Source organism: Antechinus flavipes, chromosome 2, assembly GCF_016432865.1.
Source record: "Antechinus flavipes isolate AdamAnt ecotype Samford, QLD, Australia chromosome 2, AdamAnt_v2, whole genome shotgun sequence".
Classification (NCBI taxonomy): Eukaryota; Metazoa; Chordata; class Mammalia; order Dasyuromorphia; family Dasyuridae; genus Antechinus; species Antechinus flavipes.
Genome location: NC_067399.1, coordinates 498,979,222 through 499,002,282, shown reverse-complemented (window position 1 = coordinate 499,002,282; position 23,061 = coordinate 498,979,222). Strand labels below are relative to the sequence as shown.

Sequence of the window (23,061 nt, the reverse complement as noted above, 5' to 3'; positions counted from 1 at the left end):
CTCTTAAGTGACTCAGATAAAATTGTCAGCTAGAAGCCAAATTTCTCTTGGATCCAGATGGAATGTCATATTTGTATGAGGCAAAGTTCCCCTTCCCATCTGTTTTACTAGGCAAGGAAGCCGTGGGATCAAAGCAGCAAGCTGAACATAGATGCAAGTGCAAGGATTTTCTGGGCTTGCTTTTCTCTCCATACCTGCATGAGTACCTTCAGCCGATCCAGGGGGGCCGTGCAAGTCCTGGATACGGCTCCTGCTCCTCCTCCAGCTACAAGATGTCTCCACCACATCCCTGTCTGCCTTTCTTCTACTGTGAATTCATCAGGGACAGTTAGGTTTTCTCCCACATCAAAGATCTGTAAGGACAGCCAACAAAAGACGAAGTAATGATCATTCAAGAAGTAGAGGCCTGAAAACTCTTTCAAGGACATCACTGCCAAAACCTCTTATTTTAGTCCTCTAGCAGGGACAAATCATAAACTACCCAACAGCACCAAAGTATCTTTTCCTGGTATTTATGAGGATATAAGGTTAGCTTAGTCTTAGAGCAGGTTGATCTATTATTTTTGTTACTTTATTTGTGAGGGTAGACAATACTTTTTTCTTTTCTCTAAACTTACATTTTTCCATTCTGCTCAGATATAACAAGCATGAATGAAAGAATTTCCCTTAAGTGCTTAAATTTTTGGAGATATACTCCAAATAGTTATAGAAGGCCACAGAAATTTAGAGCTAAAAACTCAGAAAAAAACAAACTAGGGCTAAGAACAATTGCAAATATATCGAACTATTCCAACTTAGGACTACTAGTTGTAGTAGGACTACATTCCCATAACTCAGATAAAATGTCCAAAAGGTTCAGGTCAAGGTGCAGTGGGGAGGAAAATTTCTGAAACTTGACATGTAACAAGATCACACTGTCGGAACATTATGCAACCCCTGAGCAAATATCATTGAAGCTCTAATGCATGCATATCACTTTCTAGTCTTGGCGAGGTACAGAGTAAGGCAATACCAGCTCTAAGCTGACTTCTAGAGCTGTAATCCCTGCAAACCAGTCCATCTGCTCTTTTGCCCTCTTCTCCACTGCAGAGCTCTACCTGCAACTTTTTAAAAAGTCACACTAGAGCAAACAGAAGGAACCTTGGGAATAGCAAGCATTATTGAAGTAACCACGTAAACCGTGGATTACTAAAACTAAGCTGAATAAATAAAGATCAAGACCTAGGAGAGTTAATGAATGTACCGTGGAATGCTTCCAGTACAGAATGATCTCAGGAACATTTTCAACTGGATGTAAAAGATGATAATCTCTCCATTCATTCCAATCAATTGTCATAGTTCCATTTTTATCCATGCTGTAGGACAAAAACAAGAAAAAGCACACATGAAATATTTCTTTGTCAATGAAATACATGTTAGTTATTGTCTCCCCTCCCCACTCCCCTTCATTCCCTCCTCCCCACAACTCAAAAACTGACAGCAGTTATCATAAAGGTGCTGAAAAAGACCAATGTTTTTATATCCCAAACTCAGAGAAAGGGAGCTCAATGTAAATGAAAGAATTTTGTAAATAACAGGTAGAGAAGGCAGTCACCAAGGTGACACAAATACTTACTAGGTGACAGGGCCCCAGAAATGGCCCGTTCGTATTCTGACAGACAGACAAGGGTAGGATGCAAAGGAGAGAGGAAAAAACAATACATAAATGCCAATTAGCTGATGTTAGTAAAGCAAGCATACAGTAATAAATAACAGTAGAAAATGTGGACAACTTGATAACCTCTCCTCCAAAGGAGCAACCTCAGGGATCATAGCTTGCTATTTCATTCTGGCTCATCAGCAACTAATTTTCTGCCCCAAAAGTCTCCCTGGAATTTCAAACATTATTAGCTATTAATTAAGCTTTTAATAGCTATTAAAATTTAAAACTCCATGGAGACTTTTGGGGCATCCTCTACAGAGATTGTCAAAGTTGTTGTAGGCCCCAGATTCATTGGGAAAGGTTAGCAACAAAAGAACTATTAAGTCCTAGGGCTGACTAGGATTAGTTTCAATGGCTTCCAGATAAGGCAGCAACTAAACCATGACAGAAAAAAATATGACATCCAAATAATTATCTTCAGGAAAGGAAATTTCTACCATTACTAATAAAAAACACTAATAACTCTAACTATGAATAGAGTTAACATTTCAATTCTTTGGGAGACACAACTTAAATATCTTTTGCTGCAAATTAAAACCATTTTCTTTTATAGTATCAAAACATTGCAATGATCCCTCATATGATCAATCAATCTCCTCTTACAACTAGTCTTTTCTTTGTGTGCAGGTCAAAAGATAAGACTAGTAATGGGGCTGAATCACCAGGTTATTGAAGATTGTTCCCAACAGTGTGGGACAGTGAAAACAGTGCAGGATTTGGAATGTAGTCAGAAGAGCTGCTCTGCTATATATTACCTATGTGAACATGGAGGGAAAAGTCACCCAACTTCTCTGGGCCTATTCACCTTAAGTGTAAAGTGAGAGGGTTGTATTAAGTTTCTTGAGAGGTCCATTCTAGCTCCAATTCTATGATCTTATGAGCAATACTCCTTGGCTAAAAGAGCTGATTGCTTCTAAGACAGACTTATTTATTCATTCTTTTCAATCATGAAAAGTCAAAGTACAGACGAACAGAGATTGGATGGTAGTAAGACAGGCATTACAGTCAAAAAGCATGAGAACAACTACATGGAAGATTAATCTCAGAATAAGACTTTTGTTCTTTTTTTTCACATATGTGCAGAACTGAATGCAGAGGCTGGTTAACTACTTACCTCTTAAGGATTTTTTCAGCCTGCTGTTCAGAGATCTTGACCCCCAGATCCCGCAGGGACTGCATGATTTCCTGAGCATCAATGCGCCCTGCAACAACAAGCGTCAATGAGCTAAGGGCAAATGTCCAGGAGACCAAGAGGGATGGGCAGAGGGGTGAAAACTGGGCCAACAACCTGGTCAAAATGGTGTTCATTAACTAGGCCAATATGATAAACCTAAGCCTTACCATCATTTTTTTTATCCAAGCTCTTAAAGACAAGTCTCAGTTTCTTCTCATGGTCTTGAAGATAATGAACAAATTCCTCAAAGTCCAGCTGTCCATCCAAGTCCTTATCTCCAGCTTTTACAATTTTCTGGGGATGGGAAAAAAAGCATGGTTTTATTCCTTAGCTAGATATATACCCTGATTCACTCCACCTCCTGAACCCATTATATGCAATACCATCAGTATGACACACTTGAACTACACTGATATCAAGGGAATTTTGCTTGTTCCTTTTTCAAGGCACAGCTTTATGGAATTCTGTCAGTTTCTCAAAGTTACTAGTTAAGATGAAAAACCATGAGCCACCAAGTTCAGGCCAACCTCTCCCGACTCTACTTTCTAAATGTAGTCTGTGTTTGTCACAGGCAAAGAGAAAAGAAAATAGAATATGGGAAAAGAAACTTAAGACTCAGAACCAAGGTAAAATATAAGATTTTTTGAAGTGACCTGAAGGCTAACTTATTGTACAACTAGTATTAGCCAGTGGCTGGCTACCTGGCAGTTATATACTTTTATACTGACCCTAATACAACTCCTAGGAGGGAAGAAACTCTCATCAAGATAAGTTTACAGAGTCATGGGAGGTTTATACTTGGACTTTAAGATTACACAGTTAAAGAAATGTCTCAAGGGAACTCTGCTTCTCTCTTTAACCCAATCTTAGAAGTAGAATTAGCCCAAGAACAATCTAGTCTGGTTTCCCATTCCTACCTTCCCCTTGGTACTCCTCCCTCCCATCCCCAACACTGAGGGGAAAAAAAAAATTCTTCTGGATTCTGGCAATTCCTGCTTGGCAGAAATACTGTCCAATCTTAGAAGGCCAAAGAGAGCTTTCCTGGCCATGTATTGATGGTACTGCAAGTACCTAATCTCAGGCAAGAATGATGTGCATAATTATCAGTTCTCTCAACTAGGTATTTAAAAATCTAATGCCCTGCCACGAGAACTGTACTTAGTAATATCTAACAGATGCCTATAACAAACTCAGAAACACTAGAACCTCATATTGCTTTACAGAAACCTTTCAATAGACATCTGTTTCAAATGCCTTTGGCTTACTCTGAAGTTATGTGCACTCAGCAGTTGCATTCATTTTTAGATTGTCAGTAATAGGAGAACATTTCACAGATTCCAGATTCCATGTGGAGGGGTGACCATAGGAGATTTTGTGGCACCTCCTGAACTGCTCTGGCACTGAGACAAGTCTTTTAGAGCCAATCACTAAAATATACACACACACATACATAAATGACTAAATGATTGTTCCTTTTTTAAGAGTTAAACTTAAACACTAACTGGAAATTAGTACCAGGACCAGATTTTAAAAGTTGAAATTTGAAGCTAGTCAGCCCATTAGCTGGCTTATTCTCCTAAAACAGTCAATCCTTCCCCCTGGCAATCTTAAAGCTCAACAAGACTGTACAAATATTAAAGGTGCAGAAAGAACTTCCTGCTGCAGACACCCATTTCCTAGAAATTATTCCAAAAGAATAAATGTAGATGAGCTAGGGTGGCAAAGAGATGCTAATAAATCTTTAGCTTTTAACCGAGTCTATATAATCTACCCATGGACAGTCATTCACTCAGCCAAGTGTGATGAACTGTGCCTAGATTTATAAGAGAATAGACAGAATTTAGGTTCCATCAAGGGTAGCAGCAAACCTTATCCACATACTGAGGCATCTCATGAAGTATGAGAACAGGGTATTTTTTTAAGCTGCCATTAGTGATTCAGACCACTTCTCATTACTCACTTCAAAATGTTCCCAAACAATTCTGTTTCTTTGCTTTAAACAATTAAGTGCAATATTTGCATGTTTTCAGCTTCCTGCAGTGTAGAACGGACTCGAGTCTTTCAAGTCCAAGCTCTGCCATTTCTTAAGCTGTAAAATTTTAGGCAAGCCATTTACTTTTTTGGGCCTCAATTCCCTCTTTAAGATAAGAATCCAATCTAACTTGGGGCTTTGTTGAGAGGAAAAATACTTCATAAGCCATAAAGCACCTCTATCAGAATAAAAAGCATTTCATGTTTGGATCTCAGCAAGAAAATCTGTTAATAATCCAGTGCCAAGTGTTTGATGTAAAGGGAATCACATAAGAACAGTCTTTCAAGCTTCACTACTTAACTTACTTTTTTTGAGAGTGATTTGGTTTATCTTTAGAGGAAAAATAATCCTAGGCCCTTCCCTCCCTATTCCAGAAGGATACCTGCACTAAATGATTACAAATGGATCTAGCACATCTAAATCTATCATAATGAAATTTGCCTTAGATGGATGAATAACAAGCAAATATTGATTCTCATTCATTCACTCAGTAAACAAACACTTGTTGCTTATATAAGCTATTGCTTCAAGACATCAACAGACAAGTAGTTCTCAAAGACATATAATCATTTAACCAACTGTCATGTTTATCAGTTCCCCTGACTAAATTATAAATTAGAGGACAAAGAAGGCTTATACATGGTAAATAAAGAAAAACATTCTTGAATTAAGAACCAAGAAAAAGTTAATTTGATTATAAGCAGGATCATATAAACTATTAATACTCTATACAATATAATTGATATCATATTGCTTGCCTTCTTGGTGTGTGGGAAGGTTGTGGAAGGGAAGAAGAGAATTTGGAAATCAACATTTCAAATTAAAAATGCTAAAAATAGAGAAATATTTTTTAAAAGAAAAATACTATTTTACAAGCCTCAAACTAATCTTTTTAGATGTTTGGCTTCTGTAAATATAAAAGGACGAAGATTTTTTGTAATTGTGGCACTATTCCCAGAACTTTTCTTATCTTTCTCAATTTAAAGGAAATCACTGGGAGCACAATTTATTTTCTATGATTAATTTACATGAAAAGTTGGTTTCCCCGAAATTCCTGCCTGCCTAGTTAAGTCACATGAAAATTAGTCACTCTGATGACAAAGAACAGAAACTGGCTGCTGGCCCAACCCAACTGGTCCTATTTTATACATTCTTTCATTTAAGCAAATTGTATCCCTTATATTCATATTATATTTAGTTTTTCCTTGTCACCTCAAAAGTTATTCCCCTTTCTCAACGCTTAATTTCCTCCCTCCACTTCCAGAATCAATGATGCATACAGACCTGCTTCCATTGTCGGTAGGTGGAAAATTCCTGAGAAGGGATAAAGACACTAAGTTTGAAGATGGATTTAAGTTCTGCAGGCAGCCCCTTGGATTCAAAGTACTGGAACTCTGTTTGGGCTTCCCCAATTAGTGGAACATAGAGGCACAGGCAGAGCATTCTGATAATGAGGCCGGGTGCTCAGCCACTGAAGGAGCAAACAGCTTAACAGCATGTAGAATGGAAATGCCGGTGCTGGTCTGGTGACGCTCACACATGAGCTATCTCTGCTCAGCTGTCATTGGCTGTTCAAACCCTGCCCTTTTACTTAATTGATAAAGTCCACACAGTAAATCCTTTGCAAGCAGCCAATGAAAGCTAACCCATTGGCAAGAGCACCCATCGAAAGATTGCTCAATGTCTAGATTTGTACAGGGTAAGTTTTGCGTCACCTACTTCCTCAGCATTAACTCTTTCTCAAACAAAGCACTGACGTGAATTATTCTATTTAAGAAAACTGTTTTTACCTTGGGTCCCTGTATCCAAAATGAACAAACAGCCTCAGTCAATTACTCTTCACCTACTTCCCCAGTAGTAACTCCTTCTCATCCAAAGTACCCGTTTAAATAAACTATTTTTTTTTTTTTTTAAATCTAAATCCTGGTTCCCAAGATGAATAAATGGCTTAGGTCACTTACTGTTTTGTTTTTTAAACACAATGTATTTAACAAAAACCACAATCATATTATGTTTCAAAGGCCAATGGAGTTTTTCCTTCTGGAAAATAATTTGCGGTATAGTTAATGGAGAAGTATCATTATTTGAATGACAATGATTCTGCATAAAAGAAGAGTTTAAGGAAAAGTTTGAATTTATACTAGAAAATAGGTATTACATACTTTAGTCTAACAGTAGAATATCTCATGCTTAGAACATAGAGAGAAAACTAGAGCGTTGCTAGACTTACCCTGACCCAGTCACCCTAAGCATTCACTCCTGGAGAATTCAGGCTGGCTCCTGGTCCAAAGAAACCCTGCAAAGGACTAAGTTTCAGTCCCTACAGAAGTTCAAATTTCTTCCAGGAGTACCCCTGCAAAAACCCTCTCAGGAAACCCCCAACCTGAGACCACAAACAACTCAACCCTTAAGAAATTACCTAAGGGTCCCAAGGATTCTAGATACACAAATGGCTTTTGGGAAGATGGGGATACATGGAAATACCAGTTTGCTGTCTCCTCAGAATCATCTAAGTCAGCTGGGGCCTAAAAATATAAGACACAAAGTTCTAAACTTCAAGTGTGTATCAGCTGCATAGAACATCTTAAATAAGTCAGTGTGGGGGAAAAGTTATTTATATAGTTCATCCTTTTTTGGATAAAGACTGCAGATCTGAATGATTCTGTGTTCTGAATACTTGAAAGGAAAGGCCCTGCATGAATTAGAGATGATGTCATCAACTGGAAATGCTGCCACTCCTTCTTTAGCCAGATGTGTACTCTTCATCCCATTGAGTTACCGGTAATGGGAAGAACAATGAAAAACTGTCACATTTGTAATGTTTTCTAATATAATCTAATTCTTATAATGGCAAGAATTAAACTAAAAAATTATAAAGAGCTAAAATTTTAAATTAATTCTTTTAGTTTACTAAAATAAAATATTTTAAGTATCTATGTAAAGATGTTTAGGTCATTTCCCAATGAAATTTTTGCTTCAAATAGTTTTGTTAAACAAAAGTCAATTCTGTTCTAATAGAATTACAAAATTCATCTAAAAAAAAGTACCAAACCTATGTTTTGGAACACCTAATTTGTGCCTTCTAGAAATAAAATTTACATCTATGCAGTATGAAGATTACATTATTAATCTTATACCAAACAAGAATTCACTTTCCAATTATGATATACTATTTTTTTAAACTATATATTTTTGGTTTAAACATTTTATTTTAATTTTCTATAGTAGTTTGTTTTTCCAAATAAATATAAAGATAATTTTCAACAGTATTACTTCCAAAAAAACCCATATGTCATAAGTCAAAGAGTGTTAAAATGGAACTTAGGTAGTGGTCATCTCTTCCCCAAAGTCTCCTTTCCTTCAAAAAGGAGTTGTCTAAAGGTTCTTAAAATTCTTTTGAGCTCTAAATCCAATTTTCCTATAAAGACTTGTTTTATAGAAAGGTTCTATTATACAAAAATTCAAATGTTCAGTTTGAATGCCATAGTATTCTTTTGAACAAACCATTGTGTTTGTTTTCATAACTAAGGTTGTTGAATTTCACAGTTAATTCTGAAGGCATTTTCATAACCTTTGGAAAGGAATTTTCATATAAACAAATAACACACAAAAACCCCCAAGAGCCCTAACATAATTTTGGAAGTGCAAAATGCCTTAGAAATCCATTTAGAGTAGCTCCCTTATTATACAGATGAGAAAAATGAAACCCACCCGGGGAAGTGACTTACCCAATGTCACTGGGCTAATTAGCATCAGATTCAGGCTTATAATATAGTCCGGTATTCTTTCTATTATACCAATCATGTCACAGTGCCAAAGACCAAGCACTGCCAACAAGGGTTTTTTAGAATTCAGAATAGTTACTGAAACCTTAGCAACAAAGCATGTTCTAGCCTTTTAAAAAAAGTGCTACTTTGCAAGAGGTCATTTTAGGTGTGTGATACAAGGGTTTTGACAAAGTATCAAACTGACAAATTAAGATTCAGAAATGTGTAGCAGCTTCTCTAGATACAACAGGGACAAAAAGGAAGACAAAAACAATTTATATTCCATTATTGATAATTCATACCTAAACTGAATCTTGCCCACATTCCAGCTAATCATAATTCCTTCCCAATTATCTTATCTTTGATTCTTCTCTACCTTCCCATATTCTATTTTAACTTATGATGATGAAATAAATGTAGCCAGTCTCCTCTGATGCTTATTCTATCAAAAAATAGGCTCCTTAAATAATGACACTAACTGTAGATATCCTTGGAGCTCAGCTGTATATTTCCTTTGGCCTATAACCAGTAATTTACCCCATAAGCATCTTCTCACCCCCAGACCAATTAACGTCCCAGCTTTGCCTTTTCACATACCAGTGAAACATGTGACAGAATATCACATGTAACAAGAAAGGGCAGGTACAGGTAGATTTTGGAGTATTGGGTTAAGGTCAAATAGCATCCCTCCCTCCACCCCCACTTGCAATGACTCAGTTCATTCCGGAAATACTAATTAGCTAAGGAGCCATACCAGTGGCTTGGTTCAAGCTCCACCTACCCTTAAGGCTAACCCACATCATTTGCAGCCAGAGCTGCAGTATCATTTGATGACGAGTTACCATGACTGCACAGTACTGCGTTTCCAATGACACCAGCCTACCCTTAGCAATTAGACACACAATGAGTGAACTCTTCAAGCTTCTGAGAAGAGTGCCAGCCCCTCAGGATTAAAACACTCCAAAGCCACAGAGAACATCTCTGATTCCAGAAAAACTACTCCTCCCTTCCCCCCACCCCACCCCCCCGGAGAATTAACTGTAAGACAAAGATAAAGAGAAAAATTGGAACAGTTCCTAGGGCAAATGCTTCCAGAGATGAGAGAGATTCAATATCAAACATATTTAAATATTTTAGCGGGGAGATGAGGGAGGGAGATGGAATATTGGGAAATGGCAAAAGAAGCAAAATGCAGTAATGTCTCTGGAAGCTTTTTAACCCCAAGAATTAATGTGAACTTTTCTATAAAAGTTCATTCAATATTCTAGACTTCTTTTCATAGGAAAGATAAAAAGGCACAGCTCAGATTACAGTCTTTCTGTTCATAGGTAAAACATAATCTATGCTCACAGAATCATGGAATTTAGCAATGAATGACACTGGTAATGCTTTTAAAAATCAAAGTACAGGTTCTTATTTTCCTTTAAAGGAAAGATAAATTACAAAAGTATATGTGGCACAAGCTATCCATTAGCATAGTTTATTTTTTAAAACTAGTTCCTGGGAATATACATATTTGTTTTTAATTTGTGTTAACTGTTAAAATATAATTTATCAACTAAAACAAATTATGGGGTTTGGAGCTAGAAGTCACTTTAGAAGTCATTATTTATTCCTATATTGTCAACTAACAGTTGAGGAAACTGAGGCCTGGAGATGAAGATGTTCATTTTATATATATTATACCCAGTACTTACCACTTTTAAGTGTGAGGGCTCTGGGAAAATTTGGGTGGGCTGACTGACCCCAGAAAGCAGAGCAACATAAATATAGCCCAATCTTAAACTCTTCCTAATTTAGTCAATGGGTTCTGTAGTTCTATTTACATCCAATTCTAGATTTTTCTGTTAGAAAGACTTTTAAACTCTAATGTACTATTTTCCTACTTCCTTTAAATTATCTTTTGGGCTGTGATGGTTAAAAATCCAAGTTAAATCCAGCCCTGCCCCTCTAGAACCTAAATTCACTACTCTAGTTCAGCAAAGCCTTTACCTCTCTAACCACATTCTCCACCCCCTTCCACAAAGTGTGGGGGGCTCGTGTTCTTTTCTAACTATTCCAGTTTCACAGACTACAAGGACTTTTCTGCAGAAATACAGTTGTTCTATGCAGAAAGTTCTACTATAGGAATAGGAAATACAGGTTAATCAGTAATGAAAAATCGGTAAATTTAAAAAGCCAGTTATCCAGAAAGCCAAGGCAAGTTACCATAAACATAAAAGTACTGCACAAAAGATAACATTACTGCTATGTTTCTAACCACTTCTAGTAATCAAAAGATATTGCTTGAACATGATCAAAACTATCTCATAAACTCTATAAAATTTTCCCAGATAATTAAGTCATAATTTAAACAGCAAGGTAGAATTTTGCCTCAGAACCAATAAGATTACTTGCAAAAAATTACTGCATCAAAAATCCGTGATACTGCACTGAGGGATGGATATGATTTCACTTCTAAGAGCAAAATCACCTTTCCCTGTCAGCCTTAGTATTGAATCAAAGAAGCATTTTCATTTGCTTTTCATAATCAAAGTTCAGCAAATAGATAAATGATCATGAATTTTACTACCTTAAATAGGAGACTGTGTAACCTGCCAATTTTAACACCTGGTCCTAACAAACCACTTAAGAGTCTTAAACATACAGATGACTAAGCTTTTAAGTAGAGATATATTACACGCTATAATAATCATTAACTCTCAAAACAGACTTACCATCTTTCTTACTGTCTTTACAGTTTTCTAACGAGAATCTTACGATCCAAAACCCTGCCATTCCCTTTAATCCCTTTATTCTTCTCCTAGATTTTAAAGGTGAGAACAGTTTTTGTAGGCCCAAGCCAAGGGGAATCTGACCTTTATGATACACAAAATTAAGAACTAATCTCCTCAGCTCCAGTTCAGACTGAACATTCAAACTATAATCTATTCTGATTTTGGCTCAGGCTACTCCATATCATTCAGATGGGCTATAACACTTTGATAGTTTTATAGCACTTTAAAATGGCTTTTAGGTCTGAATTGGCATATTTTGAAGTAAAGCTTCCATTGAAAATAACTTCTTTACCTTTATATGTTTATCTTGGAAGAATGAAGTTTTTATAAAAGATATAAAATTTCCTTTGGAATATGAACTTCCCAATTCTGCCTCAGAACGATTCCCCTTCTCTGCTGAAAACCCCGATCAACACACACACACACACACACACACACACACACACACACCCGCCTCCAACCTTCCTAGTTAGTTTCTCTCAGGGACCCTTAGTTCCTCCTCCTATTCAGGAAAGCCTCACAAAATTACCATTACCTTAGGAAACTGCTCTGCAGGTCCAACCACTAGTAAAATGGTTGGTCTCTTTTCCGTGGAATCAGCCCCTCTGTCCTGTTTCCCCAACAGGTTTGACACCTGGTCTCCCTGGGTAGAATCTTGTTTGCCTTTGGCTTCATTATCTTTTCTCTCTGTAGAGCCTTGGCACACAGCCCTAGGGAAAAAACTAGACAGAAAATGCCAGAGCATCTGCAGCATCACTGCTCCCTCCAATCTCCCAGTCAAGAAAAACTCCGCAGTTGGTGACTGTTCACTTTCAAAGAGGGATGTGGTCACAAAACCAATGTTACAGGCTATACAGCAGCTTGAAAAGACTTGACTTGGGAGTTCCAAGGCTGAAGAAACTATGCTTTCAGCAATTGCTTCCTCCCCTTTCAAATTTGCTGTTACTGCTGTCGTGCCTGGCCTGAGAAGTAGCTTACTGTAAGAAGCTTCACCAGGCTGTTGGGGAAAAAAAAAACAACCAAACAAAAAGGCTGGAGATGAAAACCTACTCTTGCAGGTGAAAAAATGAAAAAGTACTTAGCTTTATTTAAAAAAAAAAAAAAAAAAAAAAAAAAGGCAAAGAAAACAACCCTCCCTGTTACAGAAGCCACTAAGTGCTCCCAATTAACCAGCTGTCCCCAGATCAACTAATGATCAGACAAACTGAAGACCTGAGCATCCAGCCTGCATTCTCACTGCAGCAGCGCCTGGCCAATCCCCTCTACCGACACTAACATGTTCATTATTCAAACCAGCAATATTCCTCCAATCACAAGAGTGCACAGCCGGATGATTTCCTGCATGCAGTCCAACAATTCTGCAGGGAAGTGCTTGCCTGCAACCTCCAGATGAGATTCTCAAACAATCGACAAGAAAGATTAGCAGAGACTCAACCTCCCTTCAAGTTGACTGGGAATCTATTATAGTATTCTTTGAGGAATATCCATCTAGATCCAGCTGGCTCCAGCTAGAGATCCATCACACAGTTCTTTGTAAATACTGGACAAATAATCACTCTTCTAAAAGCAGATTCATATTTAGTCATCTGCTTCTTAATACACAGGTACATAAATGCAAAAGTCAACTTCTTTTGGAACATGAATCTCCTTATGTCAAAGTGACCGTTTTAACATGCCTTTCATACACATTTCATAGATATCTAATACTAGGATTAAAAAGCAAGCCAAATGTCTTAATGTTTATCTCTCACTGATAAAAGCTGAAAGTGGCATTATCATATCAGTACATTCACTTGATACATGGAATATATTTATCTAATTCTTAGAAGAAAATGTCAGAAAACTAGGCAGTTCCAATATATACCAAAAAATCCAAGATATAGACAAGTCTGGTCAAACGTTATAGACAGACTGCTAGTGTTTGAATCATCTCCATAACCATGATATGAAACTCAATTTTGTTAAGTTACGGATTGCTAAAAAATGACTCCATTTTTTACACTTTAGACCCATCGAAACTATTTTTACTTTAAAACATTTTGTTTTCTATCTTTGTCTCATGGTTTTATAAGTTTTTTAATGTTATAACACTTTTGCTGCAAATGTCAAATTTAGTGGCAATAGACCAAATGTATTTTTTGATCACTTATCTATTAAAAACATCTCAACCAGAGTCAACACATATATAATTATATAATATTGTTTTATTACCATAATTTGCAAAACCTTAACATGCAGTCATACTGCCAGATACACAGTAAGCATTAGATTAACACTTCTTGGTAGAAAGTGATTACTATAAAGTCAGGAAACAGTCTGACTGAAACAGTCACCAAGCATTTATTATTAATGACTGTTACCATTTACAGAGCATACAGACACAGTTTACAAAGTATTTTTATTATAACAATTCTGTAAAGAAAGTAGGAAACAGGCTAAAGAACTGAGTTATTCAAGACCACAAAGCTCTTGCCAGATAGAACTCAAGATATACAGAGAAATGCAAATTAAGACAACTCTGAGATACCACTACACACCTGTCAGATTGGTTAGAATGACAGGGAAAGATAATGGGGAATGTTGGAGGGGATGTGGGAAAACAGAGACACTGATACATTGTTGGTGGAATTGTGAACACATCCAGCCATTCTGGAGAGCAATTTGGAACTATGCTCAAAAAGTTATCAAACTGTGTATACCCTTTGATCCAGCAGTGTTTCTACTGGGCTTATACCCCAAAGAGATACTAAAGAAAGGAAAGGGACCTGTAGGTGCCAAAATGTTTGTGGCAGCCCTGTTTGTAGTGGCTAGAAGCTGGAAAATGAAAGGATGTCCATCAATTGGAGAATGGTTGAGTAAATTGTGGTATATGAATGTTATGGAATATTATTGTTCTGTAAGGAATGACCAGCAGGATGAATACAGAGAGGACTGGCGAGACTTACACGAACTGATGCTGAGTGAAATGAGCAAAACCAGGAGATCATTATATACCTCAACAACGATACTGTTTAAGGATGTATTCTGATGGAAGTGGATCTCTTCGATAAAGAGAGTCTTAATTGATCAAAGATGGACAGAAGCAGCTACACCCAGAGAAAGAACACTGGGAAATGAACATAAACTGCTTGCATTTTTGTTTTTCTTCCCGGGTTATTTATACCTTCTGAATTCAATTCTCCCTGTGCAACAAGAAAACTGTTCGGTTCTGCACACATATGTTGTATCTAGGATATACTGCAACCCATTCAACATGTAAAGGACTGCTTGCCATCTGGGGGAAGGAGTGGAGGGAGGGAGGGGAAAAATCGGAACAGAAGTAAATGCAAGGGATAATGCTGTAAAAAATTACCCTGGCATGCGTTCTATCAATAAAAAGTTATTAAAAAAAAAAAGAACTCAAGATATATGGCTCAATATAAAAATTAATATGGGAGAACAAGAGCAGGTATACATGATGCAATTCCCAATCTATTTTTTAAAAAAAGTCAAAAGCACCTATCAATCCTGATGTGAACAGAAAATATAAATTGTGTGATTTTCCTTAAAGACCTTATAATGTTAGCAAGACTAGCAATACCTAAAGAAGCAAGAGGGTGTACTGGGAAGAGCAACTAGACTTGGAATCTGAAGATCTTATCCTGGAGACACTACACCTACCATGAGGTCCTGACAAAGTCACTTACTCTCTATCTGCAAATTTAAGCTACTACTTTTAACAGTAACAATCTCATAGGACTGTATTCAGTAACCTACTTTCTAAGTTGCAAAGTACTATTGTTGTTTGTCCTTCATTCTGGAAGAGGACCATGACATCAGGAAGGTGATGCCATGACCAAGTCAGCGAATTGGATTTAAGGGCGCGAGGGAGGGTTGGGCAGAGTCACCAATCCCACTCTATCCTCTGAAGCCATCTGGGTTCAGTGGCAAGATACAGATCAGAACAACTGGAGATAAAAGTATTATGTAAATGGGAACTATAAATATCCATAGGATATTGAAAAGCTATGTATAAAATGTTTAGCTTCTTTAAATAAGTAATATGCTAGATCACTGAGAATATACCATATTTCAAGTGGAGGCAAATAGTGTAAGTTTTAACTTCATAGATACATATTAGCAAGTACACTTCATTGCTATGCATTCATCCTGGAGGAGAGAATGAGACTGAAGATTTGGCATAGCTTAGCCTCCCTTAAATCCAATTCACATCACCCTTCTGAAGTCATTGGTCTTATTCCAGAAGGAAGGACTAAAAACAAAAATGAAGAGGAGTAAGCCGCATGTTTAATTCACCACAAAGGGAACTAGGAAATCAAGGAGGCTAAAACTTGTATGTTGAAAAAGGTGAAACTCCCTGAGATATTTCTGTCTTAGGAAGTGAAACTGGAAAGTCCAGCTCTGATGAAAACTTCCAATAAAGAACGCCTGTAGTTGGAACAGAAGGCAGATTAATAAGGAAATACCAGGGCACTTCTCAAAGAATCATTAATTTCTTCAAAAACCCATACTTAATTGCAAAGAACTAGTCCCACAGAGATGCCAAATGTTTAGAATCAACAGAGATTTAAAGAAAAGATATTCTGTAGGATGTTTAGAGAAATCTGATGCAATATAGAAGTTCAAATACTAAGGAAACTGAACTCAGATATTCTAATTTCTTGCTCAATCAAGGATGTGCCATTGGTCAAAACTCTATCTTTTCCCTTTTATCATTGGAAGCATTCTCTGAAGTAGAAATGTGATACATCTGCCTTGTCAGGGGAAAAGATATATATATATTTGATCTTAGCATGAAAGAGCCCAGATGCTCTTTCAATGGAATCAACCAAATTATTCTCAACTAAAGGGGACAAAAGAATTACTTTAAAAACCAAAATGCCTTTGCCACAAGTCATTGTACATAACATTCTAAGGTTTTCAAATCATCTTCTTTAGAACCATTCTGTAAAAGTTGAGGGGTGCAAGTATTATTGTCATTTTATATATGAAGCAAAAAGGTTCAGAAAAGTTTTAATGACTTCTAGTCACACAGCTATTCACCAACTAAGGTCTGGTCTCATGTCTTTTGATTCTATGTTCATCCTCCCTTTCCTCACTATTATCTTATCTGATTTACTTTCTGAAGCTTTGAAGCAAACTACTTTTCAGTTTTAGATTCTGATTTGAGGAATTCATATTAAAACTGAAAGTATTTGAATCATTGAATGTGAATTCAGCATTCCTCAGTTGCCTGTTCTAACACAGAAGTACTCCAGTATGGGGGAGGGGAGGAAGCAAACATGTGAAATTGCATTAGAGACTGGATTCTGTGGATATTTTTCAAAGTTGTTTGATACCAATTTGCCAAATCCTATTACCTTTGATTAGGAATAGTCAAATAAATTCTGTCCAAAGAGGATGGAATCAAATCTAATACTATCTGAGTAAAAGTAATTGTTCGGCTGCACATAGATGAGATTTTAAAAAAAAAACATCTGGCTAATAAAATATATAATAGATGTGAGTTTTAAAAAACAAATAAGATAATAAGGTCCAGAAATTCATCACTAATCAATCCAACAAAGACTATCTCAAAAAATTACAAATTCTTTTACAATCTCTGCTCAAAATTAGCAGTGTAATATTCTCCTCTCTGGGACTCAATAAAACTAGAATGTTTAAATAAAGACCTTTTTTTCAGTTCTGAAAATATCTGTCAGCTCTTTGATGACATATCAATAATGATGTACTTAATGATTAGCCTAGTGTTTGATGACAAAGTCATAAAGATTGACAGAGCCTAGCACTATAGCTGACTCTATCCAACAGGACTATTTTACTTGTTTTAGTCCCACAGGAAGAATGTAGCATACAGTTTGTTCTTATTCTTGGCAAACTCTCTGTTTCCCAATATTTAAATAGTTTTGTGAATTTCCTCATACAATGCAGCTTTCTTTTGTGTTTCAATAAGAAGTATCATAGGAAGCTCCAACAGTAAAGGTGGCTAGGGGAATAGAAGAAAGGAAAGCCACTGCAGTAGTGTATTGAACTGCCTCTAAAGGTATCTGCTTACTTCCCAATGCAACGTCAAAGAGAACAGAAGCAGTGACCATCTCTGGTTTCCTCAATCCACTCTGTAGAAAATGAGTAAATGACTCATCTCATTTCCAAGCCTTCCAGGCAAAACCCAAGCCAAGAACTAAAGAAAGATAAGAAATTTGCTCAAGTTGCCTTGGCTGTTCATTTATTACTTGAAAGTTAATTTCTAAGTTTTTAATTCATTTTTCTTAAAGACAATGAATTGTGTAGTATTTCTAACTTCTTACACAGGAATAATTCACTAGTCAGCTGCTTTATTCATTGTTTCTAGCTTAATATTACTGTGCTTTCCAGGAAGCTTTACAGTGAGACTTCAGGGCTGGGCTATTAGGGTTATAAATGTGAAAAGAAAGTTCACAAGCGTTTGCAGGTTATATTTTGTTATAATTCTATTACTCTAAAAATAAGTAATATTGGTATAAATTGCCAAATCTTGGTCATGTAGAATAATGTGAAGTCAAGAGTCTATTGTTAATTCATCCATCCAGTCTCAAATCTAGTTAGCATATTTAAAGACATTCAAAACAAAATTAGAGACAAGCTTGCAAAGGACTTAGCTTTCCCAGACTGTCTTATTACCATAAGTTAAGACAATAGTACTCTACTAACTATAATTGTATCCGAAAAGGAAATTAGCTTTCCTAGACTATCTTGACAGGCACATCTTTAGACCAGGTCCATTCCAGCCTTTGTACTTGACAAATCCCCAGTGTTACATTGCCCCTATAAAAGATCTACTTATGATAAAGATCTTTGCTAAATTCTCAAGACTAAGCCCACTATGAGGTTCTCTCTTTCTCTCCATCATAGTGCCTTCTTTCTAATGGTGTCTTTCTCCTTACTCTAGCAAATTCAGGTTAGTCTAACCTTCCAGTTAATGGCTTTCTCCTACCCCATAGAGTTACTTCCTTTCTTCTGCTTAATTGTGAGTTCCTGGGGGAACTTGTCTTTTTCCTTGATAACTATAAGCTCTCCCAAATCTATTTCATATTTACCATTCCTGGTGTGTCTATTTTGTCTCTTATTTTTGTCGGTAAACTCTTCTCCTAAATTAAACCTTCCTTTGGCAAAGAGAATGGCCATTGTGAATTAGTCATGTTTTCTTGGAACTAGGTATTGCTACCTTGACCTCACCAATACAATGTAACTGAGTGAGTACTAGCTCAAGAGACTGTAACCCTGGACTCTACTGGAGTCTGCCATTAGCCTTTCATTTATAAAATAAGAATAATACTCATTCCAACCACCTCTATAATGGAGAGTTTAACAGAGGTATGTAAAATACTTTGAAAATATTAAAAGTGCAATTTAAATATCAATTTTAATAAAAATAGATGTGAAAGTAGTTTGTAAACTACAGTGAGATATATATATATACACATATACATATACATATATATAAAATGCTGCATCATTCCTCCAGTTCTTTTTTTCTTACAAAGTGCTTCATAGGATTGAAGATATTTTTATCTTTCCTTTATCTCCAAAGCCCTTAGCTTTAACTTTCCTCTCACCCACTAAAGACCTCACAGTAAATGTCTTCCTTGGTAAGAGATTATAATAGTAATCCCAACTTCACCATCTAATTGCTCTGTATTACTTTATCAAACACCATATTTCTGATTTATCCTAAATTTTGCAAATTAGGTAAAATTTGAGTCTTGGCTCCACTTTTTGGCCTTGAATATTTGAAATTGCTCAACAAACTTCAACAAACAACATGTTCAAAGACAAAACAAAGACTGTATATGAAACCATGAAATTCTATCACACATAGTCTTGATTTTTTTTTTTTTAAGAGTATATATGAGGGGGCAGCTAGGTGTCCCAGTGGATAGAGCATCAGCTCTGAAATCAGGAGGACCTGAGTTCAAATTTGGTCTCAGAGGCTTAACACTTTCTAGCTGTGTGACCCTGAGCAAGTCACTTAACCCCAATTGCCTCAGCAAAAAAAAAAAAAAAAGTATATATGAAATTTAACAAAGTAGTACTGCTTCACTAGTCTGTCCTATTCTAGACCTTCTTCAGGTCTTTTCTACAATTTTAAAATGTTTCAGTGATGTTATTTCTTTTTATCATGACTATCACAATTCCCCCAACAAGTTTCTGTTCCCTCTCCCTGTACAGTTAAATAATACATCATATAATGGCTGTGTCTGAAAAGGTCCAGCTCCTTTTGTTTTGTCTCTTCTCTTATCTGTGTTATGCTCCTTTTGTCCATTTCCTTTCTGCCAAGAGGTGATTGACCACTGAATTAAGAATTCTTAAGTCTTCCAAAAGTTATGATGTAATCATTATACAAATTGTTCTCATTGTAGTCTCATTACTTCACACAAGACTTCAGGTTTCTTTGAATCTATCCCTTTTTAATATCACAATAATATTCTATTACATTCATATACCATAATTTTTTCAGTCATTCCTCAATTCGTGGGAAACTATTATTTTCAGTACTAAATGCCACTATAAACATATTTCTACATATGGGTCCTTTTCCCTCTTTCTTTGGTCTTTTGGAGATATACTTACATTTGATACTGCATTTTTCAAAAGGACAATGACAAAGTTCATTGTGTTCAGGAAAGACACCAATATAGCAACAGGTCTGGAGATCATGTCAAAGAAAAACTATTAAATTAAATAGCAATGTTTAGTCTGGAAAAAACTAAGTAGAACCAAAAGAGTTCTTTAGATAATCAAAGACTGCTATCAAGCAGAGAAAACACGCAACTACAGAAAACAAAACTGGACTAATGGATAGATGCTTTAAGGAACCAGATTTTACTCATTATGACGAACAACTTTGTAACAAGTGTAATGGCTAACAACAAAACAGGCCTATAAAACTGAAATTAAGCCAAGAAGACGTTGAATGATCATCTGTGTAGAAAGGTATAGAAAGATTTCTGAAAAAGAGATAGTGGGATTGAACTAGATGAATTATAACATCTCTTCCAACTCTTAAGATTTTAACTGAGTCCATCAAACCTTGAATAAAAATGTTAAGGAAGCCCAATCCTTAGGACACTATGTGTCCTTGGACAAGCCACTTAACATTTCAGCATATTTACAAGGAAAATGAGAAGATCAGACTAGATGGTCTTTAGATCTCTTGGATAGTCTGTAAAAGTCTAATGAAAATTAGTGAGAAGAGTCTATAGACTCTTAAACTCAATGAGGAAAAGAGAATAAAGCTCTATAAAAATTCAAACTCACAAGAAAGACATTAGATTTGCTCTGGATTACATATTACAACAGTATTATGGTATAATATGTGATCTTCTTAAGTGGTTTCTATGAGAAAGAAAAGGAAGGGAAACAAACATTAAGTGTCTACTATGTGCAAGGTACTATGTTAAGCATGTTATAAATGTTGCATCATTTAATCCTTCAAGATTTTCAGAAATGAATAAATCTTCAAGACATTAAAACAACCACCATCACTACAACCTAATCAAAATTCAGGTTCAGGCCTACTCTGAGCACATTTCTTCTTTTGCTTTCTTTGGAGGCAATTGGGATTAAGTGACTTGCTCAGGATCACAAAGCTAGTAAAAATGTCAAGTACCTGAACCCAGATTTCAACTCAAGTCCTCACTGTACTATATTTTCTTCTTTTTTATTTGGATAAGACACCTACCAAGACTTTTTTTGCTCTTATTTGAATTTTTTTTTTCTGGTTATGCATGCTTTTTTTTTTTTTTTTTTTAATATTTCTTTATGAATCATGTTGGGAGAGAAAAATCAGAACAAAAAGGAAAAACCGAGAGAAAATGGAAAAAAAAAAGTGAACTTATCATGTGTTGAATTACATTCAGTCTCCATAATTCTCTATCTGGATGCAAATGGTGTTTTCCATCCAAAGTTTATTGGGATTGCCTTGGATCACTTTATTGCTGAGAAGAACCAAGTCTTAGTGGATCATCACAAAATCTTGCTGTTGGTTTTACTTGTTTTGCTTCAGCGTCAGTTCATGTAAATCTTTCCAGGCCTTTCTAAAATCAGCTTGGTTATCATTTTTTGTTAAAACAATAATATTCCATTACCTTCACATATCACAACTTGTTCAGGTATTCTCCAATTGATGGGCTTCTCTACTTATTTTCCAATTCTTTGCCACCACAAAAACAGCTGCAACATTTTTGTATATGTGGGTCCTTTTCCCTCATTTATGATTTCCTTGGGAAAAAGACCTACCAAAGCTTTTTATCACTCAATTCATTAAAAAAAAAAAAAAAACCTGGTAAGTTTAAAGTTAAGCCTTAATAAAAACAAATTTATCAAAATATAGTACAATCAGTTTAACACATGAATTTAATGCTTTTGAGGAGAATTGTATTTCTCTTGCCATTCTGCTAACTTATTAAGTACCATTATTTCTTTGTAGAAAAAGATCTGTGTCTAAGTCCAAATTATAACAGCACAAAAGCATAATTTACTTAGCAGTCTGAATGAAGACAATTTCATGCTTGCTTCCTTTTTCTTGCAAGCTCTCCCATCTATTTTCCTTATAATAAATGAAGATTATTTATCTTATCCAAGGAGTTTATAAAATAAGTAGTTAGGATCCTTTAGCAAATCACAAGTAACTTTATAAAAAGCTTCTTAAGCATTAAGTTAGGATTTTCTTGTGGAGACAATACAATGCTATAACACTTAAAAACTACCCATTTAGTTAGTAGAAACTAATATACTTACTGGCATTTCTAAAACAAGTGAGCTTTTTATGAGCCTCAAACATTTTAGTACTCCAATAAGACAAAGAAATTCTTCTTATTGTGGAGACGGCTGGTAGTGGTGGTAGAATTTTTGTTGTTGTATAGCCGCTTCTGTTGTCAGACAACTCTTTGTGAGTCCATTTGGGGGTTTTCTTGGCAAAGATATTAAAGTGACTTGCTATTTTACAGATGAGGAATTTGAGAAAAAAAGGAATAGGTGATTTGCCCAGGGTCACAGCAAATGTCTGAGGCTAGATCTGAAGTTAGGAAGATGAATCTTCCTGATTCCAAATTCAGCTCAGTATCTACTCAGTGAATCACCTCACTGTACTTGGGGGATGGAATAAAGATCTACAAATAGTTCACAAAATTTGCATCCTTCAAATTCTTTCTTTCTTTCTTTTTTTGCTGAGGTAATTGGGGTTAAGTGACTTGCCCAGGGTCACACAGCTAGGAAATGTTAAGTGTCTGAGACCAGATTTGAATTCAGGTCTTCCTGAATTCAGGGCTGGTGCTCTAGCCACTGTGCCATCTAGCTGGTGCTTAAGTTCATTTTAAATTAACCATCTCACTTTGATGGTGAACCCCAAGTCTTCCACTTAAGGTATGTAATTAACAAGCTGCCTAATTCACATCAGACCAAAAAAACCTCCCAGTTGACAGTTTATGGTTTGGCCACCCTGAATAACTCCAAATTAAACCCCTGTTGAAGCTTTGGGGATAAGAGTTATCTACACCCATTTTATTGATAAACAACAAAAATTGATAAAGCATAGAGAGTTTATGTGAATTCCCCAAGTCACAAAGCAT

The 23,061-nt window shown here is 36.1% G+C and overlaps 1 protein-coding gene across 7 annotated transcripts in view; it reads right to left on the bottom strand.

Annotated features, from left to right (window-relative positions):
- Positions 1 to 23,061, bottom strand: part of SLC25A25 (solute carrier family 25 member 25) — a 34,420-nt gene that overhangs the window by 4,508 nt on the left and 6,851 nt on the right. The window contains exons 1-6 of one of the 7 annotated variants that reach the window (XM_051980076.1): positions 11,988 to 12,827; positions 3,044 to 3,170; positions 2,817 to 2,904; positions 1,616 to 1,651; positions 1,244 to 1,355; positions 195 to 353 (exon numbers count right to left, since the gene is read on the bottom strand). In XM_051980076.1, coding sequence (XP_051836036.1) covers positions 195 to 353; positions 1,244 to 1,355; positions 1,616 to 1,651; positions 2,817 to 2,904; positions 3,044 to 3,170; positions 11,988 to 12,206 — 741 coding nt within the window. In that variant the 5' untranslated portion in view covers positions 12,207 to 12,827. The other 6 variants (XM_051980081.1, XM_051980079.1, XM_051980075.1 and 3 more) reach the window with 6 other exon arrangements.